Source organism: Amia ocellicauda, chromosome 6, assembly GCF_036373705.1.
Source record: "Amia ocellicauda isolate fAmiCal2 chromosome 6, fAmiCal2.hap1, whole genome shotgun sequence".
Taxonomy (NCBI): Eukaryota; Metazoa; Chordata; class Actinopteri; order Amiiformes; family Amiidae; genus Amia; species Amia ocellicauda.
Genome location: NC_089855.1, coordinates 19,543,086 through 19,563,790, shown reverse-complemented (window position 1 = coordinate 19,563,790; position 20,705 = coordinate 19,543,086). Strand labels below are relative to the sequence as shown.

Below are 20,705 nucleotides of genomic sequence, written 5' to 3'. Positions count from 1 at the left end.
TAGTTATCAAAGTCTAAATAAAAGAAAATATTAAAAGAGATATTTACTTCAGCTTCAGATTGTTATAGATGTTGATGTCTAATGTTAAAAAGGTTTTTAAGTGTTAGTTAAATTCTTAGCTTAGTATTTATCAGTGTAATTTCCATTGCCGTTTTACTGAGCTGTTTAACTTAAATGAAGTGTCCAGATAGATTACATTTAAAATCAACCCAGTTGTTACTTCTTACATTGCAAAGATAAATTGCACAGGAACGGCTTTGCCTAACTGAACCACATAGGCATTTTTATGAACACATTTGTCCTTTCTGAGTCATTAATAGTGTTAAATTAACTTTCTGCATTTAGATGATAGCCATGGTGTCTGTTTGTTATGCTCAGTGAAAGTTCATTTTAAGTGCCTGATCAATTGCATTAGAAATTCCATATATATATATATAGCTCCATACATATTTGGACAGTGACACAATTGTCATCATTTTGGCTCTGTATGCCACCACAATGGATTTGACAGGAAACAATATGTGCTTTAAGTGTAGACTTTCATCTTTAATTTGAGGGGAGTTACATCCAAATTGGGTGAACGGTGTAGGAATTACACCAATTTGTATATGTGGTCCCCCCAATTTTAGGGGCTCAAAAGTAATTGGACAATTGACTGCTCAGCTGTTCCATGGCCAGGTATGTGTTATTCCCTCATTAGTTCAATTACAGGTAAGCAGATAAAAGGTCTAGATTTGATTTCAAGTGTGGCATTTACATTTGGAATCTGTTGCTGTTAACCCTCAATATGAAATCCAAAGAGCTGTCACTGTGAATGAAGCAAGCCATCATTAGGCTGAGAAATCAAAACAAACCAATCAGAGAGATAGCAAAAACATTAGGTGTGGCCAAATCAGCTATTTGGTACATTCTTAAAAAGAAAGAACACACTGGTGAGCTCAGGAACAACAAAAGGTCCGGAAGATCACGGAAAACAACTGTGGTAGATAACAGAAGAATTCTTTCCCTGGTGACAAAAAAACCCTTCGTCAGATCAGGATGGCCAGATCAAGAACACCCTCCAGGAGGTAGGCGTATCTGTGTCAAAGTCAACAATCAAGAGAAGACTTCACCAGAGTAAATACAGAGGGTTTACCACAAGATTGGTAAGCAGCAAAAACAGGAAGACCAGATTAGCGTTTGCCCAAAAACATCTAAAGGACCCTGTACAGTTCTGGAACAACATCCTATGGACAGATGAGACAAAGATCAACTTGTACCAGAATGATGGGAAGAGAAGAGTATGGAGAAAGGAAGGAACTGCTCATGATCCGAAGCATACCACCTCATCTGTGAAGCATGTTATGGCATGGGCATGTATGGCTGCCAATGCAACTGGTTCCCTTGTATTTATTGATGATGTGACTGCTGACAAAAGCAGCAGGATGAATTCTGAAGTGTTTAGGGCTATATTATCTGCTCAGATTCAGCCAAATGCTTCAAAACTCATTATTATTATTTATTTATTTATTAGCAGACGCCTTGTCCATGGTGACTTACAATATCAATCACCTGACCAGAATCCAATTGAGCATGTATTTCACTTGCTGAAGGCAAAACTGAAGGCAAAACGCCCCAAGAACAAGCAGGAACTAAAGACAGCTGCAGTGCAGGCCTGGCAGAGCATCACCAGGGAAGAAACCCAGCAGCTGGTGATGTCTGTGGGTTCCAAACTTCAGGCAGTCATTGACTGCAAAGGATTGGCAACAAAGTATTGAAACTTAAAATGTAATTATAATTCCTACACAGTTCACCCAATTTGGATGTAACTACCCTCAAATTAAAGATGAAACTCTACACTTAAAGCACATCTTGATTGTTTCCTTTCAAATCCATTGTGGTGGCGTACAGAGCCAAAGTGATGACAATTGTGTCACTGTCCAAATATGAATGGACATAACCGTATATAATATATAGGGCCAGTGTCGGGTGTATGTCCAGCACTGCCCGGATTACAGGCAGAGTTTAGGCAGTGTTTAGGAAACACGGAGGCAGATGTATGGTGGAAAAAAGTGGAAATTTATTTGAACAGTGTGCCAAACCATATAGACATACAAAAAAGGTAAACATTACCCTAGCAAATCTCAAGCCTAAATAACATGTATCACACAGATCGTTACCCTACACAATTAGCTAATATAAAGACAAAAAATCTAAAATCTGCTATCTGCTATTGTAATCCAGTCCATAATCAAAATCCTGTTACCCATGTACTCTCTCGTTCTCTCATTCACACTGTTACTCTCCACTCCACTCTCAGGCTCCCCTCTCTGCCTTTCAACACCAGGAAGTTATCCTTTTCCTGCTTTATCGAGGCAGGGAGTCAGTCACCGGGGGGGGAACAGAGGTCATGTGTTGTTGTCCCCCCCCACAAATAATTATCCTCCACCAGGGTCTGGGGAGGTATCAGGCAGTTTGGGGCGAATCCTTATTGCACCAGCACGGTCACAATATATATAGTAGCGTTTTTGCAGGTTCTTGTATGAGAAGTAGCCATCGTTTGTAGATCCAGAAATTTCTGCTGTATTGAATTCAGCAGCTCAAACACGTTTCATACTTCATGGCAGCAGACCCTACAGTGAACCCATTAGTGGCAATAAACAATGAACACCCTGTGTGGGCTGGGCACACTGTATTTAAGACTTTAGTTAAGCTGCCAAAAGTTAAATAGGGTAACTACAGATTTATTGACATGAACATTTTTTAGCACCCACAAAGGTCATGAACCTTAGAATATTCTCAAACTAATACACAAACACTCGTACATAGATTATTGTGCAGACTCCCTTATAGAACATATATTATCTTATATTTAAATAATTAAATACACAAATACAAAACATTACAAAAACGTCTTTCTCCTCGTCTGCAGCTTCTCCTATTATTTAATTCAAATCTATATTCAATGGATTTGCTTAGAAAATGCTTCCCTGTCATTTTGCATCCCCTTATCTCTTCAAGTAGAGGATGGAAACAATACATTATATTAATGGTGTAATTCACAACATGTTAACCTAATGTGTTGTATTATCAACCCTCATGTAGGGATAATGTATTCACTTGCACCAGACCAAACAGTATAAGCAGTTTCAACTTCATTGAAAGGCTCCTTGATTGTTTCAACATTATCTAATTATATCCAAACTCTTTTTGCTGCAATGTTAAATGCAGAAGATTGACTCTACTTGAAGCCTAAGTGATGCTTGTTGGAACTATTGAGATGTCTTGTAATAATTTAGTGTAATGTAACTGTCAGCTGTCAGTTACACATTATGTTTTATCTGATGATACTGACTTGCAAGCGGTTATATTTTTGTGTTTTTGATATTTTGTTTTTAATTAATTATTTTCAACTTCCTTCATAATACGACTTTTTGCAAGTTTCTAAGATATGAATGATAATAACTTTAGTTTTTAAGTTTTAAGATACATAAATGACTAAAATAAATCTTGTGTATTTATTAGTGAAACTGCTAACATTATTTTATGCAGTTTTCTTTCCCATACAGATGTTTAATAATGTATCGCTTGCCCCACAGAGATAAATCACCATTGTAAACTTGAGAGCCCTAAAACAGCATAAACCCTTCAGATTTTTATATACCCTAAAACAATGTGTTCATGTTGACAGCGATATAATTGCTCCCTAGGTGGATTACAGTACTTTGCTAACATTAATAGACTAAATCCTTATGGAGGTATGAAGTATCTAGAGAAAAGAAACACCACTGCATATAAATCTGCATAAAGTGGAATTTTCACTTGATGATGTCCTTGAAATGAACTGTCCGCACGGTGACTTCAAACTTTTTTTTAAACTTAGTGGAAACAAATCTTAAAACACTGGTCTGGGGTGTGTGCAATGGGGGGTTGTGCAGACATCTTTGTCTACTCATGTATTTTATAAAATTAACAAACAGTGTTGTACATATACAACACTACAAAGGGTTAACAAAACATGCATTGAGCCACACACTGTAGGGAATGACATTAAGTTATATATGGTAGGTTTCTATGACAGACAAAGTGCAGAATTAAGGGAGAAAACACAAGACATTGTGCATCTTCACGGTATGAACACTAGAATTGAGTTAGAGACACTCAATTGCAAAATGTTAGACAAGTAGTAGTGGCCAAGTTTGTGTTGAGTTGACAGAAAGGCATCTTATTCAGAAAAATTAGGTCAGTATGATATATAAAAACACCTGTAGCAAACCTATTGATTTATTCATACATTCAGTGTTTGCCATTCTTTCAAATTAAGTCCTATTGTAGGCACTTGCACAGGCAAGGCAAATTCATAGGTAGTTAATAAATCATAAGAAGGTAGAATGCATTCTATTGAATTCTAAAAAAAAAACTTTTTTTTTTAACTGCATAGGCTCTCTACATGTCTTTTTACATCTTTTGTTTTGTTTGCAAAGTCATGTTCTCAGACATTGTTGGGGTCATTATTCTCTCGTAAATCTACAGAGGCTGGAAGTGAAAGAATGCTTTAGCAGAAACAAAAGGAACTCTGAAGCTCCTTTTGTAACTAATGAAAATATCGATCAGACACACTCACCTTTTAATGTCCCCTAAAAGTGTTTAGAAACATGATTTAAAGGAATCAATTCCAGCAGAATTGTTATGAATTTGGATCAGAGCCCGCAGGGCTCCAGAGGATACATTGTAACAAGCTAATTCAGCTAAACTTTTGATTTGCATTGTCTTCAGGCAACAGAGGGTAGGGACGTGTGTACCATTAAAGCATGGTGACTATTCTTTATGCCATCTCGTGGCTACCATAAGATGTATGCCATGGTAAAGGGCTAGGTGGCATTTGGTGGCAAGCTAGGTGGGGTAGCACAAAAGGGAGAAGTGCTCTTAGTATCAGTAGATCAGGTGTGGGTCGTTTTTCCAGAGTCAGGGTCCTTGTACAGAATACGGTCAGTAGCCAGGGTCAGTTCAAAGTAATGAACGCAGTAAGTGGTCACTTAATACACAAAAGTATACTGTTCACCCTCCTTGTCCTTTCTCATTGTCCGATACTAAGACTCTTAGTGTGGCGATCTGAGTTTTTGTAGTCCTGACCTTTAGAAAGTGAAAGACATGGACCGGGATGTAGCCCCCCTCGATGACCCAGCCCCAGACCATGTTACAATATATATATATATATAGATAGACAGATTTTCAGTTACAATGTTGTTTCAGACTTATGGTCAAAACTCTTATGAAAACTGCTAAAGGGTGATTAAACTGTAGCTATAGGGATAAATACTCCTGTAAATGCCCCAAATCCATAACATAAACAATAACATGTTTACTCCAAAGAAATAAAGTAGAATACAAGTGTATAGAATATAGCTTAATGTATATATGGATTAATAACAATTACAACCTCTCTTTTTTGTCCACAGGAAAATATTATGGAGGTGATAAGAAATCAGGAATTTTTGCTGCTTTCTGCTGATGAAATTCTGCAACTTCTTGCCAGCGATGATGTTAACGTTCCTGATGAGGAAACGATATTTCATGCACTGATGATGTGGGTGAAACATGATACACAGAGGTGTAAAGACTTAAGTATGCTTCTTGCCTACATTAGACTTCCTCTTCTTCCTGCACAGGTAAATTATTTATGATATCTTAAAGGACAAACAGTAATATGTCAGTGTATTTCAAAAATCAAATCATTTTAATCCTCTGAATTTTAAACCACATGCAGCTTCATTTTGAACAAGTTGTTATTTGAAGATTTATTCATATTCACACTTTGGGGTTTTATATGGGGCCCAATGAAAGCAGATATCTTTTTAAGATTTACTAGTTGGATGCATAAATTCATGATCATTGCATAGTAATTACATTTCTTCACTTTTAAAAATAAACTAAAATAAACAATGTACAATTACATTCTACAGTCTACATACTGAATAATAGAACTTCAAATGAAATAAAAGTAGCATTGTAACATATTGATCTCTAGTTATTAGAAGAGTTTAATCCCCCAGATCTAATTACAAATGTAATTCCTACAGCACTGGCAGATCCCAATTTATAGCTTTAATGATATTCTAATTGCCTGAAGGAATTTATGTAAGCAGGAAGTGATTTCTTTATTTTAAAGTTATTAGGAGAATTTAGTTTATGTTTTGATTGTTTCATTACCATCATGATTATGTCCATAGTGACTCACAAAGTCATGCCTCGTATAAAATGAATATTAGAAACATCAATCACTGGCTCTGGTTTTATGTGTGTCTTTTAAATGGAGCAGCTCTTAAAGGGACGGTAAATCGGTCCCCTTTTACAATGAAACAGTTTTCCGTCATTTTTTTCTAGTTCCTTCTCTTTTTAAATGGTTGTTTTTCCATTTTATTTTAGATTACAGTTAATCATTTGGAAACAAAGGCTTTGTTCTTCAAAGCTTTGGCATGTGAAAGGAGTATCCAAATCATAATAGTTTACGTTGCATAAACTGAGAAAGTGAACTAAAATTAAATAAAATGATTATAATCAGAAAGTTACAGAAAAAAAGGTTAGAAAATAATGTCAGATTATGTAACTCTGTTCTGTGAGAATTTTTTTTTTTTTTGGCAGATTAAAAAGTGCATGGTGTCTCTTGGGCCAAACACACATATCAAAGCGTACAATAATTTCATACAATGTTCCATTTTGAAAGTAACAAATAGCTCTCTATTCCATTTAGGCCTGACCTAACATATCTTAAATTTGGTAGGACACTATAACATTATGTAAATCAGTCATCAGCTTTTTAAAGAAGTTCCCAATTCATGTGTCTACCAACCTATCAACTAATTTTCAAGACATAACTGAAAGTCACTGATCATACCAGTGGGAGTCTTACTGCACTGCTGAATTCCTACAGGGAGACTTGAAGAAAAATGAAAGGCATATTAATATCCACTGGGATGTTTTCACCAGACTGCTGAACCCGATTATTTGTCTTATGCTGTACTCACCATATTATTTTGCTTTTTGTTTTAGTTTTGTTTTGTTTTTTTAAATATATAATCATATACAATACAATATATAATCATTTGGCACATTTGTTTCTGAGTTCATCTCCAATATAATCCATCCAAAATTTTGTATTCCTCCAATTTCCTGGATTTTTCCTGAAGCAATTTAATTTGTACTATTTTTTCCTGAAATAGTTCAGCAAAAATTAAAATACAGATAATAATAAGTAGAATCAATGAAATAACAACTTAAATGTGTTAAAAACATAAAGATGAAACAAGATACAGATAACATTAACTGTTGTTCATACAACACAATTTACTTTAAAGCTTTCAAAGCACAAGGATTTTGTAGACCTGATTGCTGACATTGGTGATATATTATTTTCATTTTAAAATCCCCTCACAATGCTTAATTTTGACTGGAAATGCAGGTGTATTTATCTTCTATCACTGTAAACAAAAACGACTTGAAGATTAAATAAAATATAAAAAATTAGGATAAAGTTGATACTATGTGGTCTGTCAGATTTTGCTTAATATTCAGTCAATTTTATATATCTAATAATAATATCCAGCTTTTTAATAGTGTTGGAATAGAGTTGTATGTCTGCAGAAAACAGAAAGCTTGAGAATCCCTAGTAACAGCCAAAGGAGAAGAAAAGAAAGGGCTTTGACCCACAGGTCTCTTTTGTTCAAAGGGCAATAGAAAATAAAAATATTGCTGCATCCGAAGCCTCCAGGCTAAAGGAGATAACAACTTAGATCCTTTGTAGCTTCCATATATTGTGTGCCAAGAAAAGGAATAAGCCAAAGAACCTCATCACTCACAGAGAAATATACATGACATGCAACTGGGAAAAAAAAAAAAATGCAGTAATTATTTAATCTGAGCTCATCATGCAATTAAGCAGCTTTATTGTGATGAAAAATACAAGCATTTATCTTAGCTTTTAGTGATGTTTAAGCTGAGACATAAATATTGCAAGCATGCTTGGCTCCCTGATTGATACACAATTTTCAGTCCAACTGATCTTCGGTGTAGAAATGTTTTGCATCTAAATGTGTGCTGATCTTTGAACTTTGTTGTAATTGCTTTCTCAGATCTGCCAGTGTAAATAATTGTGTTTTTTAGGTACATATAATGAGACAATAAAACACATCACACTTTCACCTCTGGAAACTTGTGTCCAGCTTCATTTTGTATGAATTTATAAAATTAAGTGAATATAATAAAGAAAAAATGTTTCCTAAACCATCAAAATATAGAGGTGTCTTGAGAAAGCAGTGACTCATGTTCATGTGCAGTCATCTTACATGACCTTTGTTATATTCAACCATTTCACCTGTTAGATCACAGAAAAAACGATAGGTTGCGTATGCAACCTCGGTTATCTGAGAAATATCTGTTTTCGCTGGAATGCATCGAAGACTTTTGTCTATCAAAGCTGCAATTGGCCCTTGTGCCCGTCACTCAAACAGGACCCTTCCGCTTCCTGTTTGTATAAAAGGTGACGTCTGCACAAGGACTTCCTCATTTTGCCGGGAGCTCGAACTCCCATGTGACCTTGCAACCCTTGGGCAGTGCTTCTTTTCTCAGATAACCAGGGTTGCATACGCAACCTATTGTTATCTTTCGAGTCAGAAGCACTGCCCAAGGGGGAGGAGTTACAGTATAACCAAACCGTTGCAAGGGAGGAGGCATCAAGCTGGTAAGAGAGCCTGCCCCGAGGCGAACCTACTAGGAGCCATACCAATTCTATGATAGAACCACAGGGGCCCCTTGGGCCACATCTGGGCTGCCCAGACGGGAAGACCGCAGTCAGGCTGAACTGGGAAGAAATAAGCAATGGTATATCCACAGACTGCTGGCAAAGGAACTATATACATAGCGACGCACGAGTGCCCTCGTTAACAACAGGAGCAGTTGTCCACGCTCAACTTAATAAGGAGCGGACAAGCTCAACTGTCTATTCTAAAGAACTATATACACTGCAGGGCGCAGGAGCCAGTTCATGCACCACACGGAGGACACAGGAGCAGGTTACCCACTGCCGCAGCTAGCGGCAACAGATGCTCTACTAATGTCAATAAATGAACTATATACACAGTGGGGCACAAGAGCAAACTCAAAGCCTACTGCTGAATACAGCAGCACTGGCCCTCAGCACAGCTAGTATAGCTAGGGCGGGGCCAAGGCCTGCTGACAAAGGAACTATGTACAATGGCAGGGTACAGGTGTAAAAAACACATGCACTCCCACCTACAGAATGAACTGTATACAAGTCACAGTCTGGTAGGAAGGGATAATGGTTCTGCATTGCTTTCCCAAGCATGCTCAACAGGGGCAGACAGGGATAGAAAAGCCAGGAGCCAGTGCCTAACAGGCTACTGCGACTCAACTGAAGCCAACACCGGATTCCCAATAGAAGGAACTGGGCCCGTCACGTCCAGCCTGTAGAACCGAACAAAGGTGTGCAGCGAGACCCAACTCGCAGCCGCACAGATGTCTACCAGTGGGGCACCTTGAAAAAGGGCCCACGACGTGGCTACACCTTGAGTTGAGTGGGCCACCAGGTGTTCAGGCACCGGGGCTCCAGTTGACTCATAAGCCGTGGTAATGGTGTCCACAATCTAGTGCAAGAGGCTCTGCTTTGAAAGCACCTGGCCCCACGTCCGTGCTCTGTAGGACACAAACAATTGGTCCAAGCGTTGAATGTCCTTGGTGCACTCCAAATAGCACCTGAGAGCCCACAGCAGGCACAACAGGTGTAGCCTACTCTCCTCCTCCGAAGAGAAGGGAGGAGGATGGAAAGCCATCAACTAAATAGGCCTGTTGATATGGAAAGGAGACAGCACTTTCGGGAGGAACACAGGATTAGGACGGAGCGTTACCCTGGAACCATCTCCCGCAAAACGGACACACGCAGGGTGAACAGACAGGGCGTGTAACTCGCTCACACGTTTTGCTGACGTGATTGCCAGCATAAACGCCGTCTTCAGTGACGCTAACCTTAAGCGTGGATGGGGACTTGCCCTGGTCCAATAGCTCCTGCAGGAATTGCAGAAAGACACCTATATGGCAATAAACTGGGTCATGAGACTTCTCCTGACACCAAGTTTGAAAAGTCCGCCAGCGGTAGGAGTACTGTGACCTCGTAGAGGGAGCTCTCGGTGACTGAATAGTAGCCACTACCGCATCTGACAGACCCCAAGCCATTGGGCGATCTTGCTCAGGGGCCAGGCTAGAGCTGGAGCAGGCTCGCGTTGGGATGCCACAGTGTTCCCTGCACCTGAGACAGCAAGTCCACCCGCGGGGGAAGCTGCCAAGGTTCTCCGACCAAGAGGGAGACCAGGTCCGCAAACCCAGTAGAACGGTCACTCGTTCCTGCCTGATCTTTTCCAGAACCACTGGGAGAAGAGGGAACAGTGGGAATGCATAGAGGAGACAGCGCGGCCACGTGTGGGCTAGCGCATCGATCACCAGGGTCCCTGACTGATCCCGAACAGAGATCCATAGGGGGCAATGTGTGGACTCTGCCGAAGCGAAGAGATCCACCTCTGCCCTGCCATAGCCGCTCCAAGCTGCTGAATCACCAGTGGGTGGAGGCACCATTCCGACACCAGGGGGCCTCCCCGAGATAGGAGGTCCGCCACCACGTTGGAGATGCCCGGGAGGTGGGCTGCACTGATGGAGTGCAGCTGAGGCTGTGTCCATAGAAGCAGATGACGCACTAGCCGATATAGTGTGTGTGACCAGAGACCTCCCTGCCTGTTGATGTAGGCAACCACCACTGTGTTGTCTGTCCACACTAAAACATGACTGCCCCAAAGGGCCAGCATGAAGTGACGGAGACTGAGGAGCACAGCTCGTAATTCCAGGGCGTTGATATGGAGGGCCCTGACGGGCGCCATCCAACTGCCCCAGATTCCCTGTCCATTGCAGACAGCTCCCCAACCTTGCTTGGAGGCGTCTGTTGTCAACACAACTCGGTGGCAAATTGGCCCCAAGGGCACACTGAGGGTTAAATTCGAAGGGCTCCGCCACCAACGGAGCACCTTCCAGCACGCTTGAGTAATTGTCACTTGACGTGCTCTGTCGCGGCGAGGATGCATCCCATGGGACCCGAACCACCACTGCGAAGGCCTTAGATGAAGGAGGCCCAGGGGGAGGGTTTGGGACGCAGCCGCTAGAAGGCCCAGCAACCTCTGGCAAAGGGACACCCTGATGCGGGCTCTCAACTGGAAGAGGGAGAGACACGTGCGTATGGAGGCAACTCTCTCTGGCACCAGCGTGGACAGCATGGCAATGGAACTGTGCCTGCTGAGTTGGCACAACACAGCTCTTCTCTCTGTTGACCCGAAGGCCCAACTCGGAGAGGCGGTCAAGGATCAGGCTCGTGTGACTCTGAACCTGCTTCCTGGAGTTCGAACAGACCAGCCAAGTCATCTGGATAATTTAGGACGCGGACCCCCTGGCAACGCAAGGGGGCCAGCACTGCGTCCATGCACTTGGAGAAAGTGCGAGGGGCTAGAGACAGGCCGAAAGGGAGAACAGCGAACTCAAACGCTTGGCCTTCGAAGGCGAAGCGGAGAAACTTCCTGTGCGCCTGCGCAATGGGGATGTGAAAGTAGGCATCTTTCAAATCCACCAAGGTGAGCCAGTCTCCAGGCTTGATAGCCTGAGACATGGCACGCAGGGTGAGCATCTTGAAATACTGTTTATTTGGTTGAGTATTTTACATTTCTTAAAATAAAGACAATTCCATTTTTAATACTTATGATTAAAATCATTTAAAATATCAGTTCTTAAAATCACTTAAAATTTTTAAAATCTTTGTGATTTTTAACAAAACTAAAACAATTAACTTTAAAATAAACGTGCTCAAATCAAATAAACAAAACGTGATAAAAGCAAAAACTGCACACCAACAAAAGAGTCAAATACATTGAAAATAACTGAAAATGCATTAGACAAAATAAAGAAACAATTAAAAAGGAAAAATAAAAACAAACAAAAAAAGTCTAATGCATTTTAAATTAAACCCAAAAACGGTCAATGTATTTGACAACAAAATATAACAAAATATAACAAAACTATACCAAAAAAGCCCTAAACAATGTGATTTAACAACAACTAAATCTTTAAAAACAATTAAGATTCGTTTTTTTAAATTCTTTTTAAAACAGTCATCCGTAAAATCTTTAAAAGATCTTGGACTCGGGCTCCAGCAGGGGGAACTAACCGTCCCCGGAGGTGGGTCCCATCATGGGATCCTGAGCTCCCCCAGATCTTGTATGCGCCAGTTCTTATAGGCTTCCTCCTTGCCCCTCTGATGGACCTCCAGATTGACGTAGTCTTTTACAAACACCATGCCCCTCCGCGCGATGACGATCGGGTCCAGCTCCTGCTTATTGAACAAACAGATGTTCCGTCCCTCCCACAGTGCCTGCTTCACTGCGCAGACGACACGCCACCAGCACCTCAAGGTAGATGTAGAGATTCCCTTGGCTGGACCATACAAGATCTGCTGGGCGGTCGCCCGCGCAGGAACGGCAAACCTGTGGAGGAACGGAGAAAACAGGAGCCAGACCCTGTGGGCGGAGGGGCACTCACTAAAGATGTGAGCCTCCGTCTCCTTCCCCAGGCAACCCTTATAGGGGCAGGTGTCATAAGGAGCTATGCCCCTTCTGTGCATGAACACTCGGGTGGGGAGACACCGACTCACAGCCATCCAGGAGACATCTTTCTGCGTGTTCGTGAGGCAAACGTGCGTAGCGTTAGCCCAGATAAACCGGCAGGTTTCGGGAGGGAAATCTTCTATCCGGCTGGTCTCCTGGGTAGATCTCATCTGACTACAGATGGTCTTGTAATCCCAGGAGGCCAGCACGACTTTATGGAGGCCTACTTCGAGCGCAAAGGCTCGGAGCGCCCTGTAGAACGGCGGGGGATCCCACGAGTGCGGCCTGGTGTTATCCATGGCGCAGAGGCCGAATGGTCTCAGGCTGCTGGCAAAATAAAAGCGGTTCATGAAACTCACTTTCTTGCCAGCAGCCTGGATGTTCTTGACCACATAGGCCAGCCCCTGCGCCTTTATCAGCCGCACAACGTCCGGGACCCCCCTGCCTCCATCCAGGGTACCCTTCACCATCTGCACTCTTTTCAGCCTCTCCATTTTGCTCCCCCAGACAAACCGAAATATAATTCGGGTCACTAGTTTTGCGATAACCTTGTCTGGGGGGAAGATCATTCCTACGTAGAGGAGTATCGGGAAGAGGATGGCCTTTACGACCAGCACCTTACCAGCCATCGTCAAGGTCCTTGTGCTCCAGCCGTGGATCTTCCTTTGGACCTTTGCTATGGCCTCCTCCCAGCTCCGGGTGCCCGTGTTGGTCCAGTCGATCGTGATCCCCAGAACCTTGATAGACGGCTTCACAGGGAACACGGTCGGCGGGCCCCGGCCGACAGGCCATGCCCTGGAGAGGTAGACCTCGCTCTTGGCCTTGTTCACAGCGGCCCCCGTCGCCCTGCAGAAGCCGTCCAGCAGTTCCTCGACCCTGGCCACGGACGGAGCGTCCGTGCAGACCACGGCCACGTCGTCCATATAGGCCAGGGCCTTCAGTTGCTCTCCGCCGGAACCCGGGAGATGGAAACCTGTCACCCGGACGTCCCGGCGGATCGCCTGCATGAACGGCTCCAAGCAGAGGACGTACAGCAGGGCCGACAGGGGACAACCCTGCCGGACCCCCGACCTGACCGGAAATGGTTCGGTCAGGTGGCGGTTCACAAGGACCCTGCTGCTTAGGCCGCTGTAGATGATCTTGACCCACTTCCTCAGGCCAAGAGCGAGACCCATCCTCTCCATAACAAGCTGCAGGTATTCGTGGCCCACTCTGTCGAAGGCTTTCTCCTGGTCCAAGCTGATTAGGACCAGGGGAAGCCCTCTCTCGTTCGAGTAGGCCACGACATCCCTGAGCAGCATGGCGTTGTCGGCCGCCGATCTCCCCCGGGCACCACAGACCTGGTCGGGACCCACGACTTGAGGGAGTGGCCGCTGCAGCCGGAGCGTCAGTGCTTTGGCCAGTATCTTGTAGTCGGTGCACAGGAGGCTGACTGGCCGCCAGTTCCTCAGATCTTTCGGGTCTCCCTTCTTGTGAAGGGATCTTGAAACGCAACACCTTGAGGCGGATCTCAGATCCAAGATGGGGCGGAACCGAATACACAAGGATGTATGGGGAATAGAATCCCTCATGCTGCCCTGGAGGGGGCACTTCGCGGATCGCGCATTTCTCCAAGAGAGCGGCGATTTCGACGCAAAGCGCCGCACACTGCAACGGGTCCCTCACTCGCGTCCACACCACGCCTCTGAAGGGGTGTGGACAGGTCTGGAACTGTAGGAAGTAGCCAACTGTTATAATTTGGAGTACCCAGGAGTCCTGCCAGAGGCTGCTGGAACGCGTCAGGGCCGTGGCGTGGGAGGTGGAGGGGGCGGAGGTCAGCTGCCCATCCTCTTGCCGCGGTTCCTGGCATTAGGCCTGGCTCTACCGCGGCGGGCCTGGGTAGGCACCTCTCCGCGGGCCTCCCTCTCTGTCCCTTAATTGTCACGGCCAGCGGTGGGACAGAAGCCCCAGCAGTCACTGGCCTGACAGAGGAGAGGGGCTAAGGGTTAGGTGGAAAGCAGAATCCACCAAAGCCCCACCCTCGCTTGCAGAAATGAAGAGCCTGACGACACGGCAGTGACGCTGGCTTCCAGGACACCGAAGGCACACCAGCAGCCGAGGAGCTCTCGCACCAGTGGAGCGTCTAGTGGGACTTGCCGCTGTAAGCGCGTCTCCACTGGCAACGCAGCACAACACAGTGGGGGAGGGGCACTACACGCTGACCACACACTACTGCACTGGGGCGCTGGGTTAAAAAAACAAGGAACACTTCTACCAAGTTGTGCCTTTTCTTTCGTGGCAACAAAACGGGAGTTCCCAAGGAGTAACACCAAGCACCGCCGAAGTGCGCCGAACAAAGCACTGCACACTGCAAGCGCCGCACGGGCCGTACAAGCCTAGTCGCACCATGTGTGCCGGGGGGGGGTTCCGGGGACACGGGGCGCCGCACTGTTCGGGATCCGGAGGGCTCACGGTAGAAAAACCACCAGCCAAAGCAGGGCTTAACACACCAGAACCACTGCACAGATGAGTGAGCGCAGCAGAGCTCAATCCAGTAAACTGGAAGAGCGAGACTTCCTACAGCCGCAGCTGCGGGCTATAGTGCAGGCGCAAGCCGGCGGAGGAGCACCTCTCGTGGGCGAGGTCTCTTATGACAGACCAAGGCTTAGGCTATTAATGCCGCTGCGTACGCTCACGCTGTGGAGGAAAAAGTCCTGTGGACACAAAACCAACACAGCGATCTAACCTGAATAATAATAATAATAATATTAATATTAAACAACTAGTAGTTGTGTGAAAGCCGAGATGAACTGAGGCGCCAACGAACTTCCGCGACGCGGATGGAACAAAACATCGTGGCTAATTTAAATAAAATTAAAATAGCACAACAACACACAACTGTAGCGAATCGGTGGAAGGAAAGCACAGTATGTACTGCCAGCCAACCGAAAAACGCAGATTTCTGGTTTGGACAAACACAAAGGCTCACTTACACGTCTTGACGAACCAAGGCAAAGGATAAAAAGAGGAAGTCCTTGTGCAGACATCACCTTTTATACAAACAGGAAGCAGAAGGGTCCTGTTTGAGTGACGGGCACAAGGGCCAATGGCAGCTTTGATAGACAAAACTCTTCAATGCATTCCAGCGATGAGCGCTGAAAAACCCCTCCCCCATTGGGCAGTGCTTCCGACTCAAAAGATAACAACATGAGTACTAAAGAATGCAAGAGTTAAAAGAAAAAAAAAGATTAATGTTTACAAACTGTCATTTTGAAGGCGATTATTAGTATATGAGATGATGTCACTGGAATGGTGAACTTGTGGGGTGTTGCATCCCACACACTCTTCTATATACCAGCATGCTGTCAGCAGTTGCTCATTTCCACCATTAAAAACAAACCCACACATTTTTTGTTTCCTTTGCTTTCAGAGTCATTGGATGTCAGCATTTTTGTTAACATAGTGTTGTTTTGCATGGGTCCTTAGGCATATTTATTTATCTGTTCCCCAGTAAAAGATGATTCACAGTTTACAGATTTATAATGTTGAGGGATTGTGTTTTGTGTATTTGTTTGGTTGAGGGCCCCTAAGTATTATGATACTAGCCATATATGACTTTATGTGTGGTAGTTGACATTTTTGTTTGTCACTTGATTAGTGAGTTGTGTGTCCCTGCAGGTCCCATTGGGAGTCTGTCCTGCATTTTACTAGTGTAGCAATGATGGGCTCTTTAATACACGTCTTGAAGGATGGGCATGTTTTGATTTTACTGAAAACAGCAGTCATGACCATGTTGCTTAAAAATAACTAATTCCAAATTTCATCACTAAGACTTGCTTTTCCTTTCCAATGAATCTAGCTTCTGGCAGATCTAGAGAACAATGCACTCTTCAAGGATGATCTTGAGTGTCAAAAGCTGATTCTTGAAGCGATGAAGTATCATCTTCTGCCAGAAAGGAGACTGTTGATGCAAAGCCCGAGGACTAAACCCAGGAAGTCTACAGTTGGAGTGCTATATGCAGTTGGAGGGATGGATAATAGCAAAGGTACTGTTTGGGAGGAAACTAAACTGAGGCTTTTTATTCTTAGGAAGTCCTGACTTCCTAAGAATAATTTGATTGAATGCCTACACATTCATTTTATCTAATGATTTTTAAAAATAAATATTTGGCAACTTAAATTAGGCAATAATTTGGAAAGAAAACAAAGCATTTTCACTAAATAATACTTTTATAAATGAATGTGGAATATTTGTTTTTCATTGCCAGCCTTCACATTTTTATAGAAATAAATTATGCTGTAAAAATGCAATTCTGAAAAAAGTAATTTAGTACACAGCAGAGATGAGTATTCTTAATTATTGTGGCACAGTAAAATACAATACACCTGTGACTAATGAGTTAATATTAAATAAATCTCTGTTCATTTTGCATTCAGGAGATTACATATGTGGCCCTGGCTAAGGGCGAAGTAAGAAATAAATAATAATGATATAATAATAAATGATACTATTTCAGAACCCTGTCCGACATCTGAGATATACTATAGGTGTTAATAATCCCTAGTACATTCTCTCTCATAAATCATTTCATCTGTAGGTTATCCTTTATTCTGGACCTACTTTTCTTAAAATACAATATGAAGAAAACAGGATGTCTGTCCTAAACAGGAAAGAATATAAGTTTTCAGGATAGATTATTGTTACATTCAATAATTTTGTTATTTTCCGGGTTGAGTCAAGGTTGTAAGACTTTGGAGAGCATTCTAAGGCGTGTTGTCAAGTGGGAAATTGTTATTGGTCAGTTTCCCACAATGATTACTCAAGATCAACAGGGTGTTGCATAACTGACAAAACAGACCTCCACACTCCACAAAGATATAATATGTATAGAGATCTTACAGCCTTACATTAATGAATGTGTGTAACATACCGCGGGGCTCGTCTGGGAACAGGCATGTTCTGCCCAGTGGCATGGGCTCAGTCTCACACATGGAGAGATGGAGCCCATGGGCAGCAAGGGTGGTCAGTACCGCTGGGTCCATTAGGGGGAAGGTTTCTGTAACATACCGCGGGGCATGGGAACAGAGTAACCCAGTAGCGGTGCGTGGTAGAGGTGGTCAGACAGGCGTGAGTCAGATACCGGCAGGACAGGGCAAACAAGGGCAAGGCAAAGATGTGGTCATCGTCACAGGCAAGGGTTGGGCGATCAGGCAATCAGGTAATCAAGGAAAATCAATGTCGTGGTCGGGAAGTCAAGCAAGAGATCAATGATACAGGGCAGAGACAAGGCACAGGGAGAATGCTTGAAATTGTAGACAGAACTAACAAAACTTTGTGAAGGCTGGGAGTTAGCGAGGGGTTTGTAAGTGGAACAGAAAACCAGGTTGGGAGGTGCAGAGCGAATGAGAGAAGAGGGTGATTGAACAAGTGTACATGGGTTTCAGGAATGTTGATTGAATGATGGAATGAAGGGAGCTGGGAGAGGTGACTGGAAAAGAAAGGTGATGGGCGACATCTAGTGGAGAACTGGGGATGTTTTGTGAACTGTGACAATGCATTTGTAAGTATAAACCTAAAGAATGTCAGCATTTTATGTGTTGTTCAAACAATGGGATCGGGCTTTGCTGTAGCTGTATGACGAGAAAGTCTGACTACAATGTATCATGAAAGATTCATATGAACTTTAAGGCTTATTTACTGCTTATATTATACATATTTAAATATACATTTTACATGTTATATTTTAAATTAACAGTGGAACATTTTGCAATATAATTTTGTTCTCTGACTTTAATGTTGAATTAAAATCTAATATGGTATTTATAGTAGCCTCCAAATTAATTAATATTCTTGATTAATTATACCTGACAATTTGTATTGTTTCCATACAAATTAATGAAAAAGGCAATTATATAACTATCAATATTAATGCATCAATAGCATACCTGTCAAAACTAAATTACATATCTCGCTAAATACAATATATTTAAGTTTTATTGTAAAATAAACTAGCAGTCAGTATTTTTTGAATCCATATTGGTTTTGATTAAAAGGAAGAAGCACTTCCTGTAGCTGATGGATTCATCAAGTCCTTAGGAGGCATATTTGACTATTTCTCCAAGGAGAACCTCAGCAGCTCCCTCAGAAAGCATATATTGAGCTTCCTTCAGATCATCCTTCAGATTTTCTATTTAACTGAGGTTTGGAGATTGCGGTGGCCAAAAAAGAATGCTGATTTTGTGCTTCCTTAATGATTTGTTCATGAAGTTGGAGGAGTGCTTCAGATTGTTATCTTGTTGGAAAGACAATTTACCATTCAACTTGAGTTTCTTGACAGGGGAAGCATCACAGTTTTTCTACTAATAAATACATTATTTTATAATCCATTCACCCCTCAGCTGTGTCAAGGGTACCAGGACTGGAGGAGGATAAACAGCTCCAAAGCCAAACAGATCTGCCTGCACTCTTCACAGTGGGCACGAAGTTCTTCTCTACATAAGCTTCACTTTTTTTTTTAAACAAAGTTTACCCTTGTTCGCCCCATTTGACATGTCCTTGCTACATCAGTTTTTACTTGCACTTCATCTATGATTAAAACATGTAGAGACTACCTGTATAAGAGTCACTGCTACTTATTGCTATTCACTCTATTCCTAGGTGCAACCACTATAGAGAAATATGATCTGAGGACCAACTGCTGGACACAAGCTGGAATTATGAATGGTAGGAGACTGCAGTTTGGAGTAGCTGTCATCGAAGAGAAGCTGTATGTTATTGGTGGGAGAGATGGCTTGAAGACTTTAAACACAGTGGAGTGTTACAACCTGAGATCAAATACATGGACCATCGTACCCCCAATGTCCACTCATAGACATGGGCTTGGTAAGTAAAGCATGAGCTGTAAACACAGTTCAAATGTGATAGTATGTATTAATTTATTTCACTGACATCTTTCTGAAAGGAAATTCTCATTCAGTGTCATATCCCTAACCAAAAATGAAACAGTAGGTGCTTTTTGTCTGATCTTCCATAGTGTCAAAAGACTCAGAGGAAAATATAACAGTTTATAAGTTGAAAAGCAGAGGGAAGAGTTGTTTAGTCCAAATATTCTATTCACTGGTTCCTTCAAAAATAATGTCCTTACTCCATCCCATGAGTTGGCCAAAGCTGTATCTCAGGAATGAATTCAAATGAACAGTTGTAAATTGCTTGGTAGTGAGACATCATTATGTCATGTTATGTGTTGTGTAATTTCCTTATAAAGATTGTCATTATAGTTGGTTTAATTGCTATTAGCTACAAGACATAATTAACAAATCAATCAAAAGACAGATCACTTTATCTCAGTGGATGAAGCTATTTATCTCAGTGGATAAATGGCCGGAGGCAAACACATAATTAACTGAGAACCCTCTCTGCCATTACAAGCTTTTGATGACCTCTCATTTTAAACCTGTGCTGACAGTGTATTTACCTGAAGAGTTTCAGCAGTATAATACTCCAGGTCTAGTAACATAATTAAGCTTAGTAATTGGCATCTCGAGGAGCTGCATTGAATTTTCATGCTATATGGTATTCATATTGGAATTGATATATAAAACTAGTTGTCTGTTTTCCCTCTGGAGTGGGATCTCATTCATTTTAGTCAATTGGGAGTTTGGCAGGTACTATACGTTGCATTTTAAACATGCATTTTTTTTAGCACTGATGCAGTAAGTTAAATCATCAGTTATTTTCTAACATCAGGTGAGCATTTTACAGTGTTGAAGGCAAAGATCTGAAAAGTACGGAAGCTGAGGAGTTCAAAAGCAAATCAAACTCGTTAACAGGACGTTGCAGCGACCACAGAAGAGAAAGGGGTGGAAACATTTAAAACACGTCAGCAGCGTCAGAAGAAGGCGCTGCTGCAACCAGGAGAGAGAGAGAGGGGCGCTAACTTTGAAAACACGTCAGCAACCAGTGGAGAGAAAGAGGTGGAAACACCTGAAACATGACAGCGGCATTGAAAACAGCAGCGACATTTAGAAAACGCGCGGCGG

The 20,705-nt window shown here is 42.6% G+C and overlaps 1 protein-coding gene across 1 annotated transcript in view; it reads left to right on the top strand.

Moving 5' to 3' along the window:
- The window catches only part of LOC136751846 (kelch-like protein 1), a 45,903-nt gene that overhangs the window by 16,328 nt on the left and 8,870 nt on the right, over positions 1 to 20,705 (top strand). The window contains exons 5-7 of the mRNA XM_066707605.1: positions 5,439 to 5,648; positions 16,525 to 16,711; positions 19,324 to 19,548. Coding sequence (XP_066563702.1) covers positions 5,439 to 5,648; positions 16,525 to 16,711; positions 19,324 to 19,548 — 622 coding nt within the window. The remainder of the gene's footprint in view (positions 1 to 5,438; positions 5,649 to 16,524; positions 16,712 to 19,323; positions 19,549 to 20,705) is intronic.